The sequence below is a fragment of the Motacilla alba genome, chromosome Z (assembly GCF_015832195.1).
Source record: "Motacilla alba alba isolate MOTALB_02 chromosome Z, Motacilla_alba_V1.0_pri, whole genome shotgun sequence".
In the NCBI taxonomy this organism is placed as follows: domain Eukaryota; kingdom Metazoa; phylum Chordata; class Aves; order Passeriformes; family Motacillidae; genus Motacilla; species Motacilla alba.
In genome coordinates, this window is record NC_052046.1 from 60,257,096 (window position 1) to 60,284,375 (window position 27,280).

The 27,280-nt window shown below is 38.5% G+C and overlaps 2 protein-coding genes across 5 annotated transcripts in view; one reads left to right on the forward strand and one right to left on the reverse strand.

Moving 5' to 3' along the window:
• The first annotated feature begins 175 nt into the window (after positions 1–175).
• Positions 176–21,200, forward strand: ERMP1 (endoplasmic reticulum metallopeptidase 1). The gene is made up of 15 exons (XM_038125611.1): positions 176–495; positions 1,112–1,413; positions 4,819–4,946; positions 5,275–5,380; positions 6,235–6,381; positions 7,982–8,074; positions 9,476–9,688; positions 10,877–11,097; positions 13,865–14,039; positions 14,620–14,810; positions 15,467–15,619; positions 16,110–16,312; positions 16,999–17,114; positions 17,637–17,800; positions 18,950–21,200. Exons 1-15 carry the CDS (start codon positions 215–217, stop codon positions 19,112–19,114), a joined length of 2,658 nt encoding a protein of 885 aa, XP_037981539.1. The 5' UTR covers positions 176–214; the 3' UTR covers positions 19,115–21,200.
• Positions 21,201–24,999: 3,799 nt separating this feature from the next.
• The window catches only part of RIC1 (RIC1 homolog, RAB6A GEF complex partner 1), a 46,574-nt gene continuing 44,293 nt past the window's right edge, over positions 25,000–27,280 (reverse strand). For all 4 annotated transcript variants that reach the window (XM_038125607.1, XM_038125608.1, XM_038125606.1 and 1 more), the window contains exon 26: positions 25,000–27,198. In XM_038125607.1, coding sequence (XP_037981535.1) covers positions 26,913–27,198 — 286 coding nt within the window. In that variant the 3' untranslated portion in view covers positions 25,000–26,912. The remainder of the gene's footprint in view (positions 27,199–27,280) is intronic.

The following is a 27,280-nucleotide window of genomic DNA, read 5'->3' on the forward strand; positions in this document are numbered from 1 at the left end:
GACAAATCCTGCCCCGTGTGCTCTGGGATGACGGACCAGGTGACTTGCTGTGGCCTCCTAGCCCGACCGACCCCGTGGCTGCGCGAGAGCAGCAGACCCAGGGCCACCGCGGGCCCTGCGCGGGCCACGTGAGCGGCGGGCGGGGCGGGCCGCGCTCTGACCCTCGCCCGTGCCCCTACGGCGGCTGCGCGGCGGGCGGGCGGACGGCGCGGCCATGGAGCGCGGCGGCGACACGGCTGGCTGGCGGCTCCGCGCCACCGCCGCACAGCGCGACCGCCGCCGGCCGCCGCCGCGAGAGGACGGCGATCCCGGCGCGGGCGGGAAGAAGCGGGGCGGGCGGCGGCCGCTGGTGCCTCTGCCCGAGGCGCGTGGGGCGCCGCTGGTGCTGCTGTACCTGCTGGGGCTGCGGGCGCTGGCGCAGGTGTCGCACCGGCAGCTGCTGAGCCGCCCGCCCGCCGCCGCCGGGCCCCGCGACTTCAGCGCCTCCCGCGCCAGGTACGGAGGAGCCGCCGGGCGGGAGGCGGCCGGGGTGGGTGCCGGTCCCTGGCAGAGGGGTCGTGTCGCGCTGTGCCCTGGCGAGAGCTCGGAGCCGATGGAACAGCGCCTCCCCCTTAGTTTAGTTCTAGTGGTCTCGTGTGGTGCTCAGTGTCAGGGAAAGCTTCTGTGGAAGTTTTCAGTTGTTGTGTCACCGAGACGTCGGGAAGACTAAAACTATCAATTTAATTTCAGTTTTGGAATGTTAGCGTCAGGTATATGTCGTGATAAAAGTGTGCTTTTTCAGACATTCAGAAAAGGACGTATATGCATATACAGAACCTCGCTAAAGGTAAAATCTTTAGCTTCTCCATTCACCCTTCTGTTTCTTTTTAAATTGGTATGTTCAGATCAGAAGACCAATCCCATGGCTTAATATAATGGTAAATAGTTAAAAAAGAAGAAGTCCTGATCAGGCCTATATGCCCACTACAAGCTACCCTCTAACTGGCTGTAGCCTCTTCTGCCTACTTTCAGTTTTGAAATAGAACCATCTACAAAAATGTTATGGTTGTAGGTAAGTTACATACTAAATGTTCAATGTATTGATGCTTAAGTTTTAATTTATGTCTTACAGGGGATATCTTGACAACATTACAGCAATTGGGCCCAGAACAGTTGGAAGTCCAGAAAATGAAGTTCTTGCAGTTAACTACCTCTTAGAACAAATCAGGGGAATAGAAAGAGAAAGCACGGATGCTCACAGGATATCTGTAGACATACAGAGGCCCACAGGCTCCTTCAGCATTGACTTTTTAGGAGGCTTTACTAGTTACTATGCAAACATAACCAATGTCGTAGTGAAGCTGGAACCTCGCAATGGAGCCGAGCATGCAGTGTTATCCAATTGTCACTTTGATTCCGTACCAAATACCCCAGGTAGGTCCATGTGTTTGTTCCATGTTTCAGTGTGTGACATGAGCTGCAGAGCTTGGCCCATGTAGCCACGTTAGAATAATGCACGTGCCAACTACTCAAGTTGGTCTCAGTGAAACTCATTGTGTAGAGTGACAGGTTGATCCTGTTAAACTCAATATTTCACTCTCACTTTGTGGTAGGCAGCAATTTACAGATGCTTATTTAGATTTCTGGGAAGTTTGGCGGTATCTGCCCTTCTTGTAATTCACTGCTTATGCATATTGTTTATGTGCTGTTTCCACCCATGTCCAGGTCTTTTCATACTTCTGAACTGATTTAACCCTGGTTTTCCTTTCACAGGATGCTTTGTGACAGAGGCTATGTCCACCCCCACTAACAAGTCTGTTTTCCCCTCCTTTTGCTGGTATCTCAGATTTTCAGTCTGATATGCTTAAGATATGGCACGTTTTGTTTTTTTTTTCTTTCCACATTCAAAGCTTCTGTCTCAAAAGACTGTCATGATCAAAGGTTCGAGTACTGTTACCTTGATAGTGTGTATATCTTTTACTGCTAGTTTGACTGTCACTTTTGCATACTCTCTTTTTCTTGTTCTTCTATGTTTTTTAAATCTAATCCTTTTAAATTGTTACTGCAGCAAGGGTTTAAACTGCTTTGTGAATTTGTGGGTTTAACAAAGCTAGGAAGGTATGGATCTAAAACACGAAATTTGTTGTAACACTCAGCCACAGGTGTGTGCCTGTTATTACAGTTAGAAAACGCCTACAGATGGCACTCACCAATGGTGCAGCTTTTACTGGAGTTTCTTCATTTACATCCCACGCAATATTTTATTTTTTTGGTGGTGAGCCTTCTGATCTGTGGCGCATGTGACTAACCTTCGTTATTAAGGAAGCAGTTGAGTGTTAGCTACAGAAACAAAGCTTTTGCTGGACTCCTTCTGCCTTTTTTCTGTCCGTAAATAGTATATAAAACTTCTCTTTCTCTTCAATCTGATTTGTACAACATGAGCTTCTAAATTAAGCTTAATAATTGCATGATTGTTATACATGCTCTGTGACTGAGGAACTGCAGAGATGCTAATTACTGTATGTACAGTCTATGTATGTCTACCTAGACTTAGAGTATTTTACAAGCGTAGTACTATGATAATCAAAAATTGTTTTCAAATTGATGTCCTATGTAAATTGTGTGTTGATTTCTGTGGATTATAAAACAGCATAATGTTTACATCAGTTATTTTCTTTACAGTTACTCAGACACTAAAATATTTCATCAACCTTGCACAGAAGTGCCAAAACCATAGGAGTGGTTTGTATAGGATTTTAGACAAAACTGCGGAGGAGCTAGAAATCATCCTGTGTGCTTGTTCTTAATCACAAAGCAGCCTAGCCCTTTACAACAGCAGGGCGCTGCTCTGCCTTTTGTTTCCTTAGTATGCCACTTGCACATTACCTAAGCAAGAATCTTCTGTTTTCTCTTCTCCCCTATTTTTCTTAGTTATTTGCTTACAGCACTTTTTTTCATTACCAGAAAGGTGGGCTTTTAACCAGCATGATGCAAAGATCAGTGAGTAATACATTTGAAAATCAGATAATAAAATATAATCTGCTTGTGGTGCTTATGTACACAAAATGCGTGAAGCAAATCTCAGTAAATAATTTATTTTAGAAAGCTAAGCTTGTGTTCCTTGTAAAGAAAAAACCATAAACTCTGAAGTCCTAAAATATGTCTCTTGTTCTGATTCTACTACTCTTCAATTTAAATGGCCTATTTGATTATTTTCTGATAAACGTGACAGCAAGAACATCCTTGAAATTATCATTGCAGACATAGTGTGTTTTTTTTAGTTTACCAATATCTGCCGTAAAATCTGTTACAACCTCCTGTCAGTTTTGGTGTGTGTGTGATACTGGGGTGTATTTTCTCTCCGAGTTTGTGTAATGGTCTATGGCAGCATGGCTGCTTTTATCAGATGTAAATCTGTATGGTTCTTGAAGCCAATAACTTTTATTTTTCTTAGCCTCACAGCAAGGCAGGTAAATGACTAACCTCACTGTAAATTATATGTGTCTGCTGAGTTTTCAATACAGCATTTTAAATAAAATAACTCTGTGTGGCTAAGAGCAGACTCCTGATAAACTGGTGTGGCAGTTAGGTCCCTTTCTTAAGGCCCTTTTTTATCACAACTCAGAATGTTGTGATATTCTGTGAAATTAGTGAAAACCTGTGACAATCAGGGCTTTAAATCAGGTATTTGTGTGGCGATCTATGGAAAGCTTTCGTCAGAACAAGGCCATAATTTCTGAGAAATAGGGTAGAGAATGATGTACTGGAAAAATTTCAAATTTACTTATTCTATGCAATAAACTAAAGCTAAAACCTAGACTAAGATTTATATTAGCAATATGTCTTTTTTGTAGCAGATACTTCCTAAGTTTTACCTGGTGACAAGCTTTGGAAAAGCTGCTTCTTTTTTTCTTCTATGTGTAAATTGAACATTTTGAGCAGCTAACAAGTGTACCTAAATAGCATGCTGACGCTTGAACACACCATTGTTGGCATCTCAGTGCATGTCAGCAACACGCGTGCAACCCAGGCCCACAGGAATGAGGTTTAAATTTCTGTTTTCTCCCATATTTTATCCATTAGAGTGGGATAGGGAGGTGCTACAGCTTACACCAAAGTGAGGGAAGTGGGAAAAATTGGAGACCTTAAAACAAAGATGGCTGCTTAATCAAGATAAAAAACCAGTGGGGCATGGGAGGTGTGAGATGTAGTTGGATGAGAAACTCAAAGACAACAGAGATTAGAGTGAAAGTGGTTTCTGCAAAGAAAAAAGAGTGGTGAAAAGCATCTGATCATGAAAATCTTATTATAATGTATACTTTATGGATACTTTTAAAGGTGTGAATTCTGGTATTTCCTTAGCTTTATTTTGCAGTCTTAGCTTTATGTTACTTTGAGGCTTTGTCCTCCTAATTGAATGCATTGTAACAGTGTAGAGCACTTCAGGGTAACTTATGTCGGAATGTTTATTTCTTAAAATCTGAGAGTGCTGTCAGTGAAAATTACATCCTTATTTGTTTATGTTGTATTTAGGAAAATAGATAATTAACACATGCTTTCCAAGTAACCTGGTTAGTCTGCTTCTCTTGAGCAGTAGTGTTGAATCTGATACCTTGTCATTCACTTGCCCAACTTCTGAACATAGTTTTTCTTTCAGCTGTTGCTTTCAACTAGTATAGACAGAGGGTACAAGCAGTACCAGAAAGTATACTAAAGCTTAACACAATTGTACTGCAGTTATATTAAAACTGAAATACCATAAACTGTTTTCTCTCTCTTGTCTTTGTTACAAATCTGTGTGTTTATTTTAAGCCTTATTATTTTGCTGATTATTTTAAGGTGCCAGCGATGATGCTGTTAGCTGTGCAGTGATGCTTGAAATACTTAACACACTTTCAAAGTCATTGGAGTCCCTGCAGCATGCTGTCATATTCTTATTTAATGGTGCAGAAGAAAATATTTTGCAGGTGAGAATGTGCCAGAATTAGAAATTATATATCAAAGCAGTATATTAAAACTCTTTAACAAATAAAAGATATAGCTTGTATTTAATCTCTTGAAATATTCATTAAGTGCCTGTCTTTTCTGAGGAGAACGTGTATAATTTCAAAGAAAAACATGCAGTTGGATTAAGGATGTTGTATATATTAGTTCAAATAGAAGACTTGTGTTTTCTGCATCTGTTCATGTTTTCTGCCTTGTGCCTTGAGTTATATGCAGTCTTTAATGATGGAAAATAACATTTAGGCTTGTCTGGTAGATGTTTGACCTGTATTTTTTTGTTTCCCCATCAAGGCTAGTCATGGCTTCATTACACAACATGAGTGGGCCAAGTCAATCAGAGCTTTTATTAACCTGGAGGCAGCAGGTGTAGGAGGAAAAGAACTTGTTTTTCAAACAGGTATGAGCTTGTATTGTGTCCAATTTCTACACTAGGATAATTTGATGATAAATTATGCAGACTTGAAGGAATATTGAAAATGACTCATAAACAAAAGGCAAGAGAACATCTGTGCCTTTTTCCCAGTCCTGCGGAGCAGTTAAGTTGTTCTCAGTCTTTAGATAGTTACAGGCTAAAGCACTACCACAGAAGTTGCTTTGTAGGTGGGAAGGCTGTGGAGGGCAGAATAATAGAAGTTGTGTTTCCCTTTTACTTCAAGACAAAAGGGAGAAAAGTGTTTGGATAGTACATATATATTAATACTCATACTTTCACATGTTCTTTTTTTTCCACAGTAGTTCTTTTAAAATCAGGAAGATGTTGGCATTAGAACTCCATCTCATGCTCAGTAAAAATTCTGTGTTTTGTAGGCTGCATGCGTTAGACCTGTGCCCCGTCCTAGCTGGACTGCAGACATTCTTGTACTGATGAAGCTGCTTAGCTGTTTACTTGCACTTTAGGGGGACAGACTTTTTTCTAAACAGCAGCATTGATGTGTGATACATGATGGATTGGAAGCTTGGCTAAAGGTTGTGACTTCTTCATTAGTGCTAGGTCTGTTTGCGACATGGTTTATCTGCTCTGCCACCAAACAGGAGGCAACAGTGGCTTAGTTTTTTCCTCTGAGGTGTAGCTAGTTCTTGCTCTCAAGTGTGAGGCATTCATCCAACACAATTGTACTTACTGTATGCTCTGTGGGACATGAGTGTAAATCTCCAGTGACTTACTTTGTGTTATTTGTTACCATGAGAATGCATATATTAACTGAAGTTCAAAAAATATTTGCTGTGAATTTTCTGCTCATCTTTTGTTAGGACCTGAGAATCCTTGGTTGGTACAAGCATATGTAGTTGCGGCCAAACATCCCTTTGCCTCTGTGGTGGCACAGGAAATATTTCAGAGTGGCATTATCCCAGCAGATACAGACTTCCGTATTTACAGGGATTTTGGCAATGTTCCAGGTATGTTATCAAAAAGCATGTCAATACACATTACATTTTTATAACAAGGATGCTGTTCTCTGGACACTGTTCTCTGGCTGACTATGTGAACATCCTCAAATTTGATCTGTCTGTCACACTGGGAGGGAATTTCCCTGTTTCTTTCCTAAGGAAAGAGTTTTTAGATTGAGTTTGTCATATAGTTTGCTAGGGATGTTTTTAGATGACTGGTGTTTTCCATAAAGAAGCTTTATGGTAGAAAAGTTTCTTGAAAATCAGGAAAATACTCCAGGAGTTAATAGTACTCTATTAAATATTCTGGTTTGAAACATTTTGGTACATGTTAATAACCTGCTTGTAGGAATGAAATGTCTGTATGTAATGGATAAACCAAAATAATCTTCTTTAGAGATAGTGACATAGTCATTAATGCATTTTCATTGCCCTTGGGTTTTGTTTGGTTGCAGTTTTTTACTGTTGTTGGGATTTTGTTGTTGTTGTTGTTTTTGTTTGGTTCTGTGGGTTGGTTTTTTTTCTTTACTGGTGGCGGTGTTTTGTTTGGGGGATTTGGTTGTTGGTTTTTAGGGGGTTTTGGCAGGGTTTTGTTTGTTTGTTTCCATTATCAGGGACAGGACAGAAGCTTTTTAGTTTTGCTAATCTGTTTACGGGTTGCTATCCTTTCTGTGGAGAATGAACGGTGGGAAAGAAATGTGAAATGTTCACTCAGTGAACACAGTTCAAAAGACTGTAAACTTCTGTAAAGTCCTTGTTGTCCAGGACAGGTTGTCATTGGAGTCACTTTCAAGAAAAGTGATATTTTTGAATTGATAATTAGTACAAAGCAGTTGTTCTGGCATATTCTGTACTATTCTAAAGTATGCTTCTAGTCTGCAAATAAAGTAGCTGATTTTGTACAACGTCTTCTTTGTTCAGAATCGTACTTGCATGGTAAATGATTTCTTACTGACCTCTGGGGTTTTTTTAAATAAACCAATTTAAAAAATTAACAGCTGGTTTGTTCCTCAGAATTGAGACCTAATTTGCCAAAAATTCTGAGAATTCAGATTGCAGGTAGCAGCTTTTTGCATATGCAGGTGAATGGGATACACTGAATGTATAACTAATCAAGGAGATTAACCTTTGGGTTTTGGTAAATACTTTTGTTTACACATTAGAAGTACAAAGAGCGCACCTAGTATTTTGAGAAGGTGCTCTGTAGTTTCATAGTGCTGCTTTTTATTGCTTTTCAGCATGAACATTTATTGAAGTATTGCAAGTAAGCATTTGTCAAGAACCTTGTACATCTTGTACCTGAGGCTGAGATGATCTGGTGTTTTCATGTGTTTATCCAGCTGGGTACAGATGTCATGGGAATGGGTACAGGCAAAAGTACTGATACTTTAAAATGTTTTAAAGCTCTTCTTTTTTAAAGACACTGGAAATCCAGTTAGTTTTCCATCTGTAAAGAAGACTACTTTGTTCATCTCTAAGGATAATGACTGGGATACAAAGTTTTCTGTGGTTACAGCATTTTCTGTGAAGTATATGAGAGGCTTTCATGTATTTGTTTTGGGGTTTTAGGACTGTATAGATTTTAAAAATGCTGCTTTTCTTTCTGTAGGAATAGATTTGGCTTTTATTGAAAATGGCTACATTTACCATACAGAATATGACACATCAGACAGAATTTTGACAGATTCCATTCAGAGAGCAGGTTGGTATTTTAAGGATTCAGTAATTTACCAACGACTGGTAATGTAGCTGCTTTTTCATTTTGCTCTAAGATTGCTGTAGTATAAATTAATAATTTTAATTACACATTTAGTACATGTTGGTTGTGTTCTCAAGAACACAAAGAAAAAATTAAGTGAATACATGCATTTTAAATAGAAAATAAATATATTTGGTCAACTTGGGAAGATAACCTTTATCAGCATCCAGTGATGTTGGATTCCACAGTTGCTTTCAAATCAAAGTTATTATCTCTCCATTGATACCTGATTATTCAGCATTCTGTGTTCCTTTTATCCCACTAAGTCCCATTATTGGTTAATGTTTCTCATCAGAAGCTTTTGAGTAGATTGGCGGCATAGAGACTGATCTACCGACAGAGATTTTTGTATTAGAATGAACCTCAGTCAAACTTATGTGGTAGCACACAGACTGGGTAAACAGGATTTATTTTCTACAACAGGTTGTGCTCATAGCAGGCTGTTTGACAGAATGCAGTAAAGAAAATGATGAAGAACTTTAATTTCCCAGGAAAAGCTAGCATAATCCTAAATGCCTCCAGGATTTTGACTATTCACTCCTCAAGTGTATACAGAAGCCATTTTAGATGACCAGCATGAATTAGGGTATTGAACCCTTCTTGCACCAATTTAGCTGCAGGACAGAAAGTAACGCTTTTAAATTCCTGTTGGAAAAATGATTTTAGTGATCATGATGGTTTTATGTAGAACTTGTCCCACTAAATATATCACAGATTTAAAAAAAAAAAAAAAGAAGACAGACTTCACAGCCAGGAAGACAGACTTCACAGCCAGTAAGCACGTGCAATGATCTAGTAAAAGCAAAATCAAAGTTGAGAATGATTGCTCTCATTTGGTAACCTGTGTTTTGGCTGTACTGTGTGAAAGCAAAAGGTGATTGGTGCCTGGAGGCTACAGAGCAAAATAGTGGTCTTGTCTTTACAGTCATATAGGGAAGGAAAGGCAGATAATTCGTAGTCATGGAAACCTGGAGGGGTCACTTAGGTGTGAGGAGAGGAGGATGAAGATTAGAAATCATAAACTCTTCTGTGGGTTAGCCTTCGAGTCCAGTGCTAAATATCAGAAGTGAAGAAGAGTTTATGGGCTGAAAGCCTTCACTGAGGTGGTGTCTAAGTGCATGAGACTTCTCAAGTATACTTATTTTGACAGCTGGATAGAATAACTCATGGAAATACTATTCTGTGTGTGTACTGTCAAATACCTGTTTGAGTATAATAATTTGTGTATTCATGCCTTTGTTGAGGATATTTCTGTACAATTTTTCAGAATGAGTATATTAAAAATGCTATGTGGTAATTTATTAACCTTGATATAATTACACTGTGCATCTGCTCTTTCAATAGGTGACAATATTCTGGCTGTCCTAAAATACCTAGCTACATCAGAAAAGCTGGCTAAGTCTTTTGAGTATCGACATGGAAATGTTGTGTTCTTTGATATACTTGGTTTATTTGTCCTGGCTTATCCTGCTCGAGTTGGCGCAATTATGAACTATATTACAGCAGCAATTGCTTTTTTTTATTTAAGCAAAAAAGTATTACAGCCAAAACCCAGAGGTAAGTCTAGGTGATTTTTTTTTCAATTTTTTGTGTGTTTTTGTTTGTTTGTTTGGGGGTTTTTTGGTGGGGTTTTTTTTTTTTGGCTTTTTTGAGTTTTTCTAATTGCATTACTCTTCAACAAATAGCAATTACTACATGCAGAAGTGCAGGTGAAAAAGTGTTGAGGCCATTACAGCATCTGGTTAGTTGAACTTCAGAAATAAATTTTAGGTGTGCAGCATGCCATAGGAGTTGCTTTGTGTTTAAATCTTGCATCTGAATATTTATGATGGTGAAAGAATATAATAGGCCTAGATATCTAGCATTTATGAATCATGATTTTGTCTCTTATAATTTCATGAAGATTAAAATTTAATCTTTTAAAAATCTGGAAATTGAAAAAAAAATTGCTGAGTATCCATATATTTTTTTATTTTGTTAATTCAGGTACAGTGTCAGAACCGTGTTTCTTCGACACTTGTCTATAGACAGGACCAAGTAACAAAAAAAATGGGGAAAATTACAGCAAAGTTTAATAGAGAGTGTAAACCAACTTAAATCTAGTTAGACCTTCTTAGTATGTGTAGGAACATGCCTGTTTAAAAGAAATAAGGCTTAGGAAATCACTTCCATCTCCTCCTCAAAATCCAGAAAACATTTTTGGAGTAAGGAAATGTTACAAGAAAACAACTCAAATTTGTTGTTGTTTTTGGGGGAAAGGAGATGGGGGGCTTGGGGTTTTTTTGGGGGGTTTATTTGTTTGATTTGGTTTTGTATTCTTTTGGGAGAGAGTTTTTATTTTGGTTTGGAGTTTTTGTGATTTGGAGATTTGTGGGATTTTTGTGATTTTTTGTGGTTTTGGAGATTTTGTGGGTTTTTGTTGGGTTTCTTGTTGGGCTTTTTGGTATACTTAGAAGTGGAACCGTGGCTCCACCGGCCCCCTAGTAAAATTTTTGCCATCAAGAAAGCTGTAATCTGCAAAATACACCAGTATTCTGGGAATAAACATTGCAGCAGGGATGTGTGCAAATAGACATGCCAAGAATTAGGCTAAGTGATGCAAACTATGCTATTAAGATATCTTCAGAGGAGATACCTTTATTTTGGTCATTAAAGTAGTTACACTATGGGGTAATTAAAATTTTGGTGATAGTCTGTGGTAGAATACACAAGTGTTGAATAAAACTTCCTTTTTCTTCTTCATAGCTGTTCATAACCTGAAGAGGTTACTGACTGCATTCAGCTTAACCCTGACGAGCTGGGTGTGCACACTGTTGGCAGTCCTTATGGTGGCAATGTTTGTCTCCTTTATTGGACGGGCTCTTTCTTGGTACACCCATTTCTATGTTTCTGTGTCTCTCTATGGCACTGCAGCTGCAGCTAAGCTCATTCTTGTGCACATGCTAGCCAAGAAGTTCTTCTACAAGGTAGGTAAGGCTTTGTTATTGTTGAAGGGCAATGAGGTGTTAAATCTGTGGAAGACAGATTTGTGCTGCTTAAAAAAAAAAGCAAAAGGTTTTTAATATTTAAAGTATCACTGTAAAAAATTGCTTCACCTAAACATAGGGATTGTTCTGCTAAATCAGAGAGGTAAGAACTGTGTGATTTAAGTCAGCTTTGACCTTTAGGAGATGTTTCAGAAAAAAGGCAGGAGTCTTTGTGACTTAGGTCACAACAACCCCAGGCAGTGCCACAGGCTGGGGCAGAGTGGCTGCAAAGCTGCCCACAGGAAAAGGACCTGGGGGTGCTGCTGACAGCAGCTGAACATGAGCCAGGGTGTGCCCAGGTGGCCAAGAAGGCCAATGGCATCCTGGCCTGTGCCAGCAATAGTGTGGCCAGCAGGACCAGAGCAGGGATTGTTCCTCTGTGTTCAACACAGGCCACTCCTCAAATGCTGTGTTCAGTTTTGGGCCCCTCAGTACAAGAAAGTAATTTTGGTGCTGGAGCATGTCCAGAGAAGGGCAATGGAACTGGTGAAGGGTCTGCAGCACAAGTCCTGTAAGGAGCAGTTGAGGGAACTGGGGTTGTTTTGGCTGGAGAAAAGGAGGCTCAGGGGGGACCTTATCACTCTCTACAACTGCCTGAAGGGAGGGTATAGCCAGGTGGGGTTTGGTCTTTCAGACAACCAGCAACAGGACAAGAGGAAATGTCAAGTTATGCCAAGGAAGTTTCAGATTAGATATTAAGAGACATTTCTTTATGGAAAGGGTTGCCAAGCTCTGAATCAGGCTGCCTGGGGAAAGGGTTGGGTCACCATCCCTGGAGGTATTTAAAAGATTTCTAGATGTCGCAGTTAGTGACATGGTTTACCAGTGGCCTTGTTAGTGCAAGGCTTAGATCAAGTGATCTCAAAGGTATTTTCCAACCTAAACAATTCTTTGTTTATTCTGATTTATAGTTGTTTTGACCACAGCTAGAGATGGAACAGAGCTCTTGATTGACTGTGTTCTTCTCTACAATAGGTAAAAGTCATTTAGGCCCCTGCAAAGTTCAGTGAGGATTTGGTGTGTTAGTTTTCCATTGCTGTCATTTGTCATGATTACTGTCAGTTTACCTGTTTTGCTTAGAATTCTTTCTTATGGACTAACCAATGTGATTTAACTTCTGTAATAGTTTCATAATTATAGATTATAATAGTCCCATATGGTTTTGTGTTAAATATGAGTAGTCTTGAGGTATCTGATAGATGACACTCTTCCAGGGCAGAACTTGACTAATCAGGCCCACTAGGTTGAGGTAATATTTAGTCATTCAGCTTGCTGTTATTTATATCATCTCAGCCATTTAGGTGGGTTTTGGACAAGGGAATTTAGGAAGCCTTAGTTGTCATCCAAATACAAATGTTTGAAAAAGTTTAAGAACTTCATGCCATTTGATTGATTATATGAAAAGTTCTGAGTTGATCCACTGTGTCCTTCTCTGGAAGTAGGTTTTTTAAATTTTTTTGGGGAAGGGGAGTGTTAAGTGGCACACGTATGTTACTAAATACATGTGTGTATTTGGTGTTTTCCCTTTGTGGGAAAGATGAGCCATTTATAAAACAGATGCAATGCTACCATTTTCCAGTCATCTGGATGAGCTGTCTGTTACTTTCATTAGCTGTTAAGACATTTCAGGCTCTAGATCTACTTCATGCCTACTGATTGCCTAATCATCAGATCAACCATCTGAGAATCAGAAGTGTTGCACGCTGTAGCTTGCGCCACATGGTCGTTAATGTTGCTTCTGTAACTTGCATTTGACTTAAACGTTGCATAAAAATTTTGGAAGCCAGTTTCTTCCTTGGCTATCAGAGGCAGTACCTATTCATGGCTCAGCAACTTTTGAGTTGATAAGCTTTATGTTTTGAAATAGGTTTGGCAACTTTTATGTTTCTTCACTCTCCTCTTTTGTTTTCCTTCTCACCCTGAAACTGAAGTAGGTGCTTTCTGATAACCATTGTTCATGCAAGCAGTCCCTTGTGCTACTAGCAGGATTTCCAGTTAGGAATCATGCACTGCAAACACTGCAGAATTGCCCATGTAACTTGAAAAAAAAAAAAACAAACCCAAAGCAAATCATATTTTTGATGGTTACATTTCTTCTTTCCCCCTGCCCCCTGAAACATATCTGCTGTTGTCTGTTGTATGATGTCTTTTACTCAAAACAAGTAACATATTTTAATAAACAGACTTCTGAAGTGACAGCTTGTGGCATGACTTTAAAGGCACCAGTATAGTATTTGTGCATTAATGACAGTGATTGTGTAAGAAGACTTTTAACAGCTTACAGATAAGCTTACAGCTTATTCAAAAACAAGCTTACATTCTCAGGAGGTCCAGATAATTTTTCACCCATAAGTATTACACAGTTTTTTAATACTCTGTGTTACTTTTTAAAAAAGGCCCTGTCGCCTGAAACGCTAGCCTTGTGTATTCTTTGGTATTGTCATTTGTACATTCCCTTCCTTCTTCCCCAGCCTATGTAATCTGTTTTTCAAGTTATGTCAGCAGATTCAGAAAACTAATAAAAAAATATACTGTCATGGATAATTCTGTATGGTAAAGGGATGGTGAGATGATGCTATTCAAAATTGTTTAGCTCAAGGAAAACAATTGTATACAAGTAATGTGGATTTTTCTATGTGTTCTCTATGAGATGGGACCCATGGAATGTGCACAGTAATGAAATGTATTTACTTCTTTTTTTTTACAGAATGTGAATGAGCAGTTCCTGGGAGATGTTTTTTTTGATGCCTCGTTGATGATTTGGTCAATAGCATTGGCTGTGATGACTCAGATAGGCCTTTGTTCAGCATTCATTTGTACATTATGGGTAGTATTTCCTTTACTCACTAAGCTGATGATCCACAAGGAATTCAACCAAAAAGGTATGGGTTTTGAGGGGCAGAAATTATGTTTCTAAACTTGTACCCCTACTCTTATTTAAGCAAAAGAAATTGCAAACATTGGCTTTAAGTAGTCACATTTTTGTAATGAAAAAAGTGTTCTCGAACTAAAGACAGTTTGAAAGTGTGAGAAGGTTTAAAAAAATACACTGAAAAACATCCCAGGTCTCAGCCTAGAAGAGCAGTATTTGAGTATATTAATGATATTATATTTATATTAATATATTAATTATATTAATATGTAAGTATATTAATAATCAGAATTTTGACGAACAGCAAAGGTTCATAAAAATATTGTAATATTTAAATTATACTTGGGACAGAAAACGTGTTTCAATTTTTTTTGTAATACAAGATTAATTTTGTGGTGGTTTTGAAAGTTATACTGGTGTTTGCTGTGCAAAACAAGATCTTCTTCCCATATCCATGTCAGGGATGAGGACCAGTATTGTGTATTGGGACTTGCAGCAGTATGTCCTTGTGGGTATATCAGTAAAGCTGTGTATTTATGTCCTTCTAAGCTTCTACTTTTTTGTCTTTTGTTTTTTCCTGTTCTATATAGGTGCCACAATAAAGTTTATTGTGATGTACATGCTGGGGATGTTTGTTCCCTATCTGTATATGCTGTATCTTAGTTGGACTGTGTTTGAAATGTTTACACCTGTCATGGGACGAAGTGGTTCAGAAATTCCACCAGATATGGTGTTGGCAGGATTTATTGTGATCTTCACTATGATCCTGTCTTCCTATTTTGTAAGTAGAATTTGCAAATGTTGTTTAAAACCCTTATGTTTTTCTCTATAGTTTAGAATAAGATGGTTTTTCTAATTAATGCTAGAAGTTAGTGATAATTTGACGATATCTTAAATGTTACAGGGAAGGTCTAGAACATATGTCAAAAATTCTATGGTTTGTGTTAGTCAAAAAAGATCACTGAAGCAGAACTTATATTGCTCTATGGTGATGTAGTAAAGACTGGTGTAAAATACGAAATGTAATGCTCAATTTTGAGTAGAGATTTGATTTAGGTGTAATGTATGACTGAGCAATACATGTACAAAAGTCAGAAAGAATACTCAGATTTGTGGCTTTTTCTGCTGCCATAGAACCTGGAAAGATTGGTTTGGTTTGTTGTTTTTTGGTTTTTTTGTTGGCAGATGGTTTAAAACTAAGAAAATTCTGAAAGTTCCAGAAAGTACTTACTTTATTCCTTTTTATAAAAGAAATCATCTTAAAAATACTAGTTTTAAATGCTGAGATTAAAAAGAAATGTCTTGTGTGAGGTGGTACTTGCAATTACGTCTTCTTAATGTACCTTCAGTTCCATAATTGAATTTTAGAATTATACAAGTAGTGTTTTATATTTACTTGTTGCAGTTTTATAACTGGACTGTTTTTTTATTCTCTAGATTAACTTCATTTACCTTGTCAAAAGTACAAAAACGACGCTAGTAACTTTAACTGCTGTATTTGTAGTCACTCTGATTCTCGTTTGTAGTGGAATCTTCTTTCCTTACAGTTCTGATGCAGCTAATCCAAAGCCTAAGCGAGTCTTTCTTCAGGTAAGAAAAGCTTTGCATGTTGTATTGCCTCTTTTGGTTGCAAGAATGTTTAGTTTTTTTCAAGGCTTAATATCCCCTTTCTTTCTTGGTTTAAAAGCTCTAATGATTATTCCTGGATTTGAAACAATTGATAATATTTCCCTTGTTCACTCTCAGTGTTCAGCTCATCTGTGTCAGAAGAGCGGGGTGTTTTAGGGGCATTTAAGTGGGTGAATTGTGTAAACAATGGTGATTTAAAAAGTGAATGTGGTTTGAGGTGGGCTAAAACAGTCATCTTCTGATGGTGTTTTTATGGTATGTTTCTTATCTGAGTAATTCTTGCATTTATGTTCATAAATACTCAGATATGTGTTCAGTGCTGAAAAGTCTACTGAAAATGCAGTAGACCTTAAGGATTCACACGGAGAATATTTCAGGATCACCTCTGACTTGCAGACTGCAGAGGTTCCATTATCTTTCTATGTTTGTTGTTTGTTTTTTTTTCTTCTAGCATACGAGCAGAAGATTTCATGACCTAGATGGAAATTTGGTTAAAAGTGACTCTGGTATATGGATCAATGGGTTTGATTATAATGGAATATCTCACATAACTCCCCATGTACCTGAAATCAATGACACCATTAGAACGCCATGTGAGGAGCAGGCTCCCTTCTGTGGCCTTCCTTGGATTCTGCCAGTCCATTTCATGTTCCGGTTTGTGTGAACTCCGCTTCACTTGAGCACTTTACTGCAAAGTACAGGGGTCGTTTATGCAATTTCACTTATATAAGGGAAGAAAAACTAAGGATAATCTTGGTCTAAAAGTAAATAATCCTTCTTCTGTGTCTTCTGCCATGGGTCTGCTGAAGGCGCTGTAGAAGTTGATGTGTAGAAATTAAATGTAAGCACTGGAGGAGAAAAAAGTGAAGGGAGGGTCATCCTAAAGGGCAGTTCAGAGGAGGAGGATATGTCTTCTCCCTTCTTCGCTTCCTTCACTGCTGCTGACAGCAGAGGATGTTTAGGGTGGCAGGTCTCCACAGAAGGAAACCAGTTACTGTGGCTATTTCTTGCACCTCAAGAATCTTGAGAGCAAAAGTTTAGCTGTTTGAAGGTGAAAATATTCTCACTCATTTGTTTTGTAATTTAAGGCAGATGAAGGTAATGAATTGATACACTGGTGACTATTTTTCTGTTAATACACCCTTTAAATATTTGTCTGTCCAAAAGCTGATTTTACCTGCCTTCTGCTAGAATCTGCTAGAATATTACACCTTTTAATATTTCAGGTAGCAGCAGAATCTGCTGTACTATGGAGAAACTTCTTGTCTTCTGATGTTTAGTACCTCAGGGTTTAGAATTGATAAAAGTTTCAATAACTTGAAACTTTTTTTTCTCCGCAGGAAAAACTGGTATCTTCCTGCTCCAGAAGTTTTGCCAAGAAGCCCTATTCAGTTTAAACTTCTGTCCAAGAAACTGATGCCTTGGAACTCTGTCAGGTTAAGCTTTGAAGTATCTGGTGAGTGACTGAAGCTTCTTATTTATGATTTGTGTTTATTTTTATGCCCATGATAAATCAGGCTTTGACTCCAGTACTGCAGGTTCTAGTGCTGTTCCCAAGCTAGTAAGCTTTCTGAGATTAGCGTGAATTAATTCAGTTTCATGCACACTAGAAGCTGTGAGTAGTGCCTTGCAGTTCTTATTTCTGGAACTGGTAACCTCATCTGTCTTGAGTAAGTCTTAATTGTTTTACAGAAGGTCCTTTCTAAGCTGGATCTTGTAGCATTTTATATGTTAATGTGTATAAGACTTTTTTATATTTATTATTATAAAATGTCCTGTTACATCTCTGTTACATCATCATCTCACTTATCCCAGTGCTTAGAAAAAATGGGAGCATCTTCTGTAGAGAAGATGTTTCTGTCGTGCCTTGGAAGACATGAGTAGTAGTTCAAGGATGCCCTGCTGTTCCGTGGGAAAGCAGGTGGTTACTCTGCCTCTGCCTGTTGATACACGTGGACACACATCTCTGTCCCTGCAGGCCCGAGCCACATGTCCCTGTATGTGCGGCCGCGCGCGGGCTCGGCGCTGTCCCGCTGGTCCCTTGGGGACGGAATGCCAGTCGCCAGCGTGGGGGGAGACTACTTTGTGTTCTACTCCCACGGGCTGCATGCAGCTCCCTGGCACTTCTGGGTGGAACTGACGGTGAGTGCGGCACCACTGGAAACTGGTGATGCCTTGGTCCATCCCCTTCCCACCATGCCTGCATTCCTGTGTGAAAAATGTCACAGTAACTTCCTAATGCTTTGCTTTATTTGGTAGATCTTAATACTAGTATCCTCCTTTTGATATATAGATCGGCTCCCATGTATTTTCTATGAGTAGTCCACCATCCTGACAAAGAGCCAAGAGAAAATATTTTTTTGTCTGTGTGGTCTTTGATCATAAGTTTTGATTTCTCTGATCATAACCTCACAGTTCCTGAAGTTCTAACTTTATTACTGTTATTTCAGAGTTGATTTTTGTTATTATGAGTAGTTCTCTTTCCCTTTCTCCTCTCTTTTTTGCTTGGTTTTGGGAAATTATAGAATCCTTGGTGGAAAATGTGCCTGTCCTGAAGCTGAAGAGAATTGTAAAAGCTTTGTTTTCTAAATTTTCTTTTACATTATTTTTAGCTGGAAGCAAGGCTTCCAGCATTGCTGTTTGAGTGGGATTTATTATCTGCCTCTCCACTCTTCTAACTTGCAAAGGAATAATTTTTTGTGGAGCTGTATGTTTTTAGGTTTAGCAGTATGGTTTTGCATGTATGTTTTTACTATAGGTTTAGCACTTATCCTTCAAGTAAATATTACAAGAATCTTTGAAAGTTCAGAAAGTCCATTTTTCCTTCCTGCACTAGGCAGTCTAAACACAAATAATCCTCAAAGGGTTCTAGATAAGGCAGACAGGAGTCTCAAGTGTGACAAGCCTTGCAAGTCTGATAGAGGCAAAGCTAGGCTGAAGGGGGTTTGCCGTAGAAAGATCAGTGTAAACACTGTGTTGGAGTCCATATTTTGATGTGTCAGCAAAAGAGACAGATACAAACACTGAAGTAGGAGCACATGGAAGCTGTGTAACACAGCAGAGGCACTGTGATCTAAACATCTCGTTGCCAGTTCATTTCAAATATTACTCGTCATGTAATCAGACTGATATGTTGAAAATAGGGAGTGTTTTAACATAGAGGAAAAGAACTGCAGGATGGACTAAGAACTGCAGGACAGATATTGTCTGTAGAAAACTGCATTTGAATTGATCTATGTTGAAGAGTCAGGAACAATCATAAAGACTGTGTTGTCCTTTTCTCACTTTCAGGCCCCAGAGAGGCATTCTGATGGAATAGTCTCCCTCGCCATAGCAGCACATTACTTTTTTGGGGAAGATCAAAAGTCGCCTCAACTCTATGCCTTACTGGAAAGGTTTCCAAACTGGACGTTTTCTTCTGGCTGGTCCTGTACCTATGACCTTTTTGTCTTTTAATTTTGACAGCAATGCTGCAGGGCTAATAGGGTTATCTCTGATGCAGCATGCCCTTATGGCAAGCACTTTCTAACAACATGCCAGAGACTTCAGCAAGAATTTAAAATACTTCAGCAAAAGGTGTTTCTTTGGCAGTTTGACTATTTAAAGACTACTGCTATCTTGGGGATATAATGATACTTTTCTGAATGCAGTTCACCTTAGCTCTTCCACTGAAGTGGCAGTGTGGCTAGTGGGTTTCTTAAAATGAAAACTGCACTTGATGAGGTAATATTAGCATAAAAAATAGTGGCAATTGTGATAGGAGGGCTTCATGGAATTATTTTGATACTATGTAAAATAAAACTGTACTTCACTGATACATGGAGTATCACCTACCAATCTTATCCATCCTATTCAAGCCTGATCTCCAGCTAGAAGGTGTTTGTTCCTGTGGGAGCATGGCAGAGGTGGCAAAGTTTTGAGCATTACTTTTGTCACTGGATGAAGTCACTGAAAGCTGTGGTACTCATGTGGGTTGTGTTGAGTCCTTGGCAAATGCACAACGCAGAGAAATCAATATTATGATGGGATGTGGTAATTGTTTATCCAAATTGTATGTTTCTGTTAAAAAACTTAGTCCTACCCCTTTTCCTGTATCTTTGGTGTTACAGCATGAGTGGCTAAGTTCAAGTAGTTTTGTTCCTATTGGGATCTTTCACTATCAGCACATGAGCATGTAACTTGCTCTCTCATATGTAAGAGTTCTAAGTTCTTACTCCTTTAAGTGGATGTCTTATAATTAATCTACTCTAAATTTTCAGTTTCCTTCCAATTTATTAGAATTGGCTAATTTTGGTATCTCCTCTGGAGAAACTTTTGGTAGTGTGTCAGTATTGCACTTGCTAATACATTTTACTATTTCTTACAATAAGGTTTCCTTTCCTTAAGGAAAAGCACCTAAAAGAGTAATCTTGAAAAGATGTCTAATATTCTGGATTGCTCTTATTTTATTTTCATAGGATGGATTTTAAAAATGACTGTGTTTTAGAGTATCTTCCAATTTTAATTGGCAAGCTTTGAAATCAGAATTACTGACCTCTTTTCTTTTATACTTACCAGGTTTTTGGGGTTATTTAGTGCAGTGGTTAATATTTAAGGGTAATTTTTGAAATTCAAAGAACTTGATGTATCTGAAGAAACTTAATTATTTTTTCCAAATTATATATAAAACATTTGGCTATACCAATATTGTGCTACAAATTTAAATAGTTTTTTTAATCTCATGTATTGGCTTCATACAGAGCAGATTCTGTGCGGGCATCATCATTTTGAGTAGAAACATGCTAGTACTGGTAAGTTTGCAGAGCACATGAAAGAAAATTGCGTGACAGTTAATTTCTGTGAGCTGTGATGGATAACAACTCTCCAGTCAGGTATTTTTCCTGTGGCTTGTTCGTAGTTGTGTGTAACAGTGGAAAGAACCAGTGTCATTGGTTGCAAGGGACATTAACAAAGATTGTCAGCTCACTCATGGACTAGGGTAAGAGGTTTAATTACTGTAATCATAATGAAATGGCCATCAGTATCTTAAAACCTGTGGGTTTATACATTAATGTGCATTAATCATCACTCACTTGATTGTATCTGATTTGAAAGTAGAGCCCCTATATTATTTAAAAGTGCTATTAATGATTTGAAAATCAGAGTTACGAACGAAAACGCCTGTGTCTTGAATCTCAACGAATGTGTTGTACTGTACTCTAGCTGATGCACAGCTAGTTAACTAAAGCTGCACTGATATTTACCATCTTTCTCAGTTTTGATTTTTGTGTTTTGCTTATGATTTAAAGCTTTGGAAGTGCCGTGAAGAATTTATACTGGGAGCCAAAAAGATAAAAATACCTGTAAATACCTGTTGGCAATTTCTGAAACTTTTAAGTGAAGCAATAACTTCTGCTGTCTCAGGATTTAATCCTTGTTTAATTAAATTTATTATGAGGTATATCTGGTTTGTTGCAAGTTTCTGTCTTTGTAAGTAAAAGCAAAACTTGATTGGTGACACTTGATTTTCAGCACGATTAAAGGCTATATATTTGAGTTTTCATTCACTGCAGTCATGTTTTACTTGAGCTTGGGGTAGCAATACTGCGAAGAGGTGCTGGGTTTGACAGCTGGTGTTACAGCTATGTGGAAGATAAGCTTGGCCAAAGAATGCAAAAATTGTCTGAGTTGAGAAAAGTGAAAATGGGAATTGTGGGTGGTTTCCTGGAGAGGAAGGTGGTTTTTGAAAGATGTGATACACTGGTAGCCAAGCTAAGTATTCTTTGCAAAATTGATGGTTGAGACCAGTTTTATTGTTAATCTAAGACAAAAAACCAGGATGGAAAAATTCTCTGTTTGTGTCCATCTGCTTCTCTATTGAAGTACAAGCAGATAAGTCTTCTGCTACTGTGGGTTACTATTTCTCCTAAAAAAGCCTTGTATGATGTACTCTTTGGAATGTTTGAAATGCAAGCAGCTGGTAACTTTAAGGATACAAGGGCATAGAGTAGAATTATTTATTCTTAGTAGAGGCAGTAAACGGTTAGAATTACCTTATGCTCATCAGAAACAATTTACATCCACAGCATTTTCTAAATTGCTTTCTAATGTTTTCCCTCATTTTGATGGAATCTACTATGTTTTCTATTAAAATACATATTTCTGAAGCTGAGTACTAAGCGCTTTATCAATTTAAGCAAAGGAGGCCCCTTCATGTGGTTGTTACACAATCTAGTGCACCCTTATAGTGTGTCACCATAGCTTCAAGATTGTATGTCAAGGAGAAGCAATGCATTTGAAGAAAGAAGTGTTGGGATAGGTGCAATGAACAGGAAAATTTCAGCTATCATACATAAACTGACAGACTGTTGAGCTGAGTGCGGCTGGTCTGTCCTAGTAAGACCTGTCTTTAATGTCTGTCAGTCTGTGTTGGATTGCAGTTCTCCTGGAGGAACACACTAATCAAATAGACAAGATCTAACAAGTCTATACAGAGGTAGTTGTAGCAGGTGGGATGTAGCTGAAGAACAGTTTGTCTGCATGGCAAAGCTGTTCCATACTTTTCTCCCTTGAGGGCTAAACATAATCTGACTTTTGATAATTGTCTGGAAGGGGCCTGCAAGATGACCCATTTTAGAACTTTGTATGTGATCTAGGTGGAGAATATAGGGAGACATGCAAGATCAGTAAACCTGTGTTCTATGGTTAGTGTCAATTTATGTAACTGGCTTCCATTTTGAGGACAGAACATTCATTCTCAACCTTCATGTAAATCCATTGCATGATTTAATGGGGATAAATTGATCCTAGAAATTAGCCAGGCTCTCCTGTTCACTGTGGAAGAGGTTCTGTTGGGCTGCAACTCTTCATGGTTCTGTCAAAGCTGCGGGTGCAGCTTGAGAACATGCTAAGCATTAAAGCAGAGTCTTGAGCAGGAAGTACAAGCCAGTTTAGGGAGATCTGTATTTCAAGCAGGATGTCAAGCATCAGTGTTCCTTAGCAAACATTTTTTTAAAAATTCAGTTGCAGAAAGATGAAAGAATCAGTCTTAAAAACTAGCAGTGATTAATCTAAAAAGGAATAGTCCTTTCCGCCTGTTCTGAGAATGGAACAAATACAAGCTTCAAAGCCAGTAAGTGCTCAGGTGAATTTAAGTAACCATCTTAGAAGGCTACCCATGCAGAGTTTATTTGGAGATGGTTTATTCAAGGGAGAAGGCAGTGGTTTGTTCCGTTTGGGTGGTTTTGCTGTTTTGAGGGCTTTGTTTTGTATTGTGTGGTGGTTTGTTTTTGGGGTTTTTTTGTTTGTTTTTTTTTTGTTTTATTCTTTTGTATTTGTTGGGGTTTTTGGGCAGGTTCAGAGTTTTTTGGATAGGAAACGCTAACTTGGAAAAAGTAAGGAAAGAGTAGTTAGGTGCTTTGTGTCTGTTGTGTAGTAGCTTTAGGCTCCAGCTGTGGACTCTTAAAATCTTCTCTCAGTGCTCTCTGAAAAAGTAAGCCTAAGGAATTTCCTATTTCAGGGGCCACGTGTTAAACAGAACACTCAGCAAGTTTGTATCTCTCTTTTCTCTGCTTAAACACTTGGATGACTTACACCACTCACCCTATGCTGCCATTCCTGTCACTGCCTACTAGAGTACTTCAACAGTGTTCATCTATAGGACAGGAGACGAAGCTGAGACAGTAGGTTGTGTCTGTTGCTATTATGTTCCCTCTTACTTTTGGGAAATCCGTCCTCCAGTTGAAGCCAGCTTACCACCTTCAGCAAGTTACCCATCATGTTTTATAATATCATTATAGCCATAGACAACTTATCCCCTCAGTTTATTATGAAAAGGACCTCATTTGTACAGGTTCTGGCTAGATTATGAATTCAGGTATTTCTGCTTACTTAACAGTGGGTCTCAAACCTGTAGCTTAGAGACACTTTGGCTCTAAAACCATTGAACTGCTTTCTTTGACCTAAAACATGCTGAAGAAAAGTTAGCTTACTTGGGTTGACAAAAGTGATAGTGAAAAATTACCTTCAGAAATGCAACTTTATTCAAGCAGTTTTTTAAGTATACCCAGTGTGAAAGGATCTAATAGCAAGGAATATACAGTATTGTTCCTGTTTTTCTGAGACAGTTAGTTTTGCACAGGATGAGAAACAGATCAAGAAAACTTGATGATGTGGAAATTGTTGTGAAGGAGGAAATCTTACATCAACTAGTTTTATGTGAGAGTGAAAGAGTGGTCAACATGTTGGAATTCCATAAAAAGATGTAAATCTTCAACTGGTTAAGTGGCCCCTTTTTTCCTATCCTTAGTTAAATAGTGCACATTTGTGGATGAATAGACCTTTTGTGGAGGGTAAACCCTGGGTAGCTGGTGGGTACCTACCAAACTGCTGACACCCTCCCCTCAGCAGACCAGGAGGAGAAAATGGGATGAGAAAATTCATGGGTTGAGACAGGAACATTACTCACTAGTACCCACAACAGATGAAACAAACTGGCCTTGGGAAAATTACTTTATTACCAATTAAAATATGATAACTGAACACTTTCCCCCAACCTCCCCTTCCTTCCCAGATTCACTCTTCTGCCTTCTCGCTCACAGTGGTGTAGAACTGGGGATGGTCAGTTAAGAGTCAGGTCGTGGTCAGTCTGTAACATTTCCTCTCTGCTTCCTTCCTCTTCTCAAAATTGCCCTGCTCCAGCATGGGGCCCACTCCATGGGATACAGTCTCTCATAAACTGCTTCAAAGTGGATCCTCCTCTTGCTAGGGGGGTCCTTCAGGAAGAGAATGTTCGAGCATGGATCCCTGTGGGCCACTGTTCCTGCCAGAGACCTGCTCTCATTTGGGCTGCAGCTTCCTTCAGGGCTTATCCATCCACCTGCCTCGGAGCACCACTGTGGGTATCTGCTCCAGTGTGCTCCACAGTGGGTTGCAGGTGTAGAGCTCACTTCCCCATCATCTAAAAGGATTGAGCTGCTGAGCAGTACCACAGCAGTAAGAGGCTAATTAGCAAGACTGTTGTATTATTTAATGTGTGTGTTTACTTGCTTAGAGCCACAGGCTGCAGGGAATCTCTGTTCCAGTGCCTGGAATACCTTCTCTGACACAGCCCCTCTTGCCCTAAACCACACCCTTGTCACCTAAACCCACTATATCTATTTTCACAGCAGCAGGTAGATGTAACTTCAAAGATGCACTAATAAGGCAAAGGCTCGATTCCTTCATTCTGTAAGATACAAGCCACAGGAGTATAAAAAACAATTTCATCAGGTGGTTTCTCTGAGAGCTTTGTCTCTTTTAAGATGGCCTACCTGAATGGCTTGAAGTCAGAACCAGTTCTTTTTCACAGGAGTAACTTCAAGTAAAGTTGAAACATTTGTCTTTTAATTACAAGTATAACAGCAGTGAAATCAAAATACAAAATTAGCATGTAAGATTTGCATAGAGATAATTACTACTAAAGAAGTACAAACCTCTAAAATTTCACAACTAAAAAGATTTACCTGCTATACAACAGTAGCACAGTAGTAAGATATGAATACTAAGAATGTTAATATATCAGTTAATGTATGTTTTACTTGCACAGATCCAAAACCTGAACAGCAGAACGCTGACCAGGATGGGCTTGGCTTATATCATTACCACAGAACCACAGAAAAATATTAACTTGAAGCACAGTTTTTATTTCTTTTAACATAGATTAAGCAGGTTTCTTTATAATAAAAAAAGCTTTAAGTATTATCCCCTTAAAACAATAATGAATTTTGACGTTAGGTCACAACAGGCTTGTAGGTATGATAGACATTATCTGTAACCAGTAGCTACAATGCAGAATAAGCTTAATGCTGGGACTCAGACTGAGTTTCTTTCCTCTAACTTCAGTCTCAAGTTTCAACTCTTAAAATGAAGTTCAAGTTGCATTCATTAATAGCTCCAGCTCTCCACGTAATACTCGCAATTATTGCACTTGTACTGGTTGTATTGGCTTAGTAAAGCCATTCTAAAGCAACAGTTTAATATCTGTACATTTTAAAGCACTTGATCTTATCTACAAAGGAAATAAAGATGATGAAATCACAATTCATTTAAAACTTAATTGTGAATAGTCTTAATTTCATAGTTTAAATGGATGTGCATTTAGTAACTACACTAGAAAAGCAACAGATGCTGTAACTACTCTACGATGACTAGTTTGGTCCATGTCAGTAATCAAGTGATGTTATAAAAAATAAACTAGTTTATCGTGTATAAAATGAGTAATGTTGCATTTTTGTTCAGATTGCACAGTACAAACAAGCTAATATCTAAATTAATACTGTTACAGGTAGTTATTACATTGGGACAGCAGCTAGAAAAAATAAGTACCTCAAAGCAACAGACTCCTGCAGCCAGATTTTCCTAACATTGTATGAAAGTTAAATATGTCTTAGTTAGAAGTATGCATATTATAAAATGTTTGAAAAAATGTTTAAGTATGAGCTGTTAAACTAGTTTTCCATAGCAAGAGTATATGATGATTATTTACATTTTAAAAATCCATTTATCAGAAAAGAATTTACAATTAAATAAATAACCTTCAGCAGTCCCTTAACCCAACTACAAGATTTGTTAAGTGGCAGTAAAAAACAGGTAAGCCACCTTGTGTCAGTGTTAGGTCAGTAAAGTATGCCTCATCCAGAAAGAAGTGCAACTCTGCTTTAACTTTACTAGTCATCTAGAAACAGGCAAATACACATAGGTACCTCCAAATATGGTACAGTCTTGAGTATTTGTACAAGATTATTCACAAAAACATACAATATAGTTTACAGTCCTTTAATACAAAATATCGGTATCAAACCAATTGGAACTGCATTGATCAGACATTTATTAGGCAGGCAAGCTGCAAAGAAAATAGTTTTTATATTTAATCCCCTCTTCGCCTTTTAAACTCAAGCAAGATACAAGTAGTTTCTTCGGAACGTGTTGGTGATGTAAAGGTGATGAACATTGGCTGAATCTGTCTCCATGCGTGCACTCTCCAACACTATTTAAAGTATCAAAATGTAAAGCTGCAGTCTGGCCATTGCATCAAGAAAGAGTCATGCCTCCTTTTGAAATTATTAGATGAAACTGGTGTTTAGTTATCCCCACTAAAAATTTCAAAGATTGAAATATTAAAAAATCAAAACAAATAAAGTTAAAAAAAGAGTTCAAATCCAAAACACAGAAGCAGATCTAAGAGCCGGTTTGCTTCCTTTCACACCTGAACAAATGGAAGTTGTTCACCTTCCATTTAAGACACAACACAGTCATAACTGCCTTCTTGGAATGAATCCTCATCCTCTGTCTTAGCCTTGTCCTCTTCATGCCTGCTTGCATTGCTGCTGCCAGCATCACTCTGAGGATTAGTGCCATGGCTAGATGAAGTCCTGCTTTCCTCAGCTCTTGGGTTCACTTGTTCAGGAACCTTAGAAGGATTCACTGGCTGAAATGCTTCTGGTTGTACTTGCTCTTCTACTATTTCATTTAGTTTCTGGATCTGTGGTTTGATGATACTTAGAAATGGCTTGTACCCAGGGCTAGGAAGAGAATGGAATGGAATACCATAAATGAATTAAAATTAGTACTTCTGTCATGTGCCTGAAAAGCAGAAATGTTTAT

Excerpts from the sequence above, each read along its gene's own strand:
- ERMP1 (XM_038125611.1), top strand. The coding sequence starts at position 215 with ATGGAGCGCGGCGGCGACACGGCTGGCTGGCGGCTCCGCGCCACCGCC. Across the intron at positions 5,381-6,234 it reads AGAACTTGTTTTTCAAACAG|GACCTGAGAATCCTTGGTTG; the intron begins GTATGAGCTTGT and ends ATCTTTTGTTAG. Across the intron at positions 6,382-7,981 it reads GGATTTTGGCAATGTTCCAG|GAATAGATTTGGCTTTTATT; the intron begins GTATGTTATCAA and ends TTCTTTCTGTAG.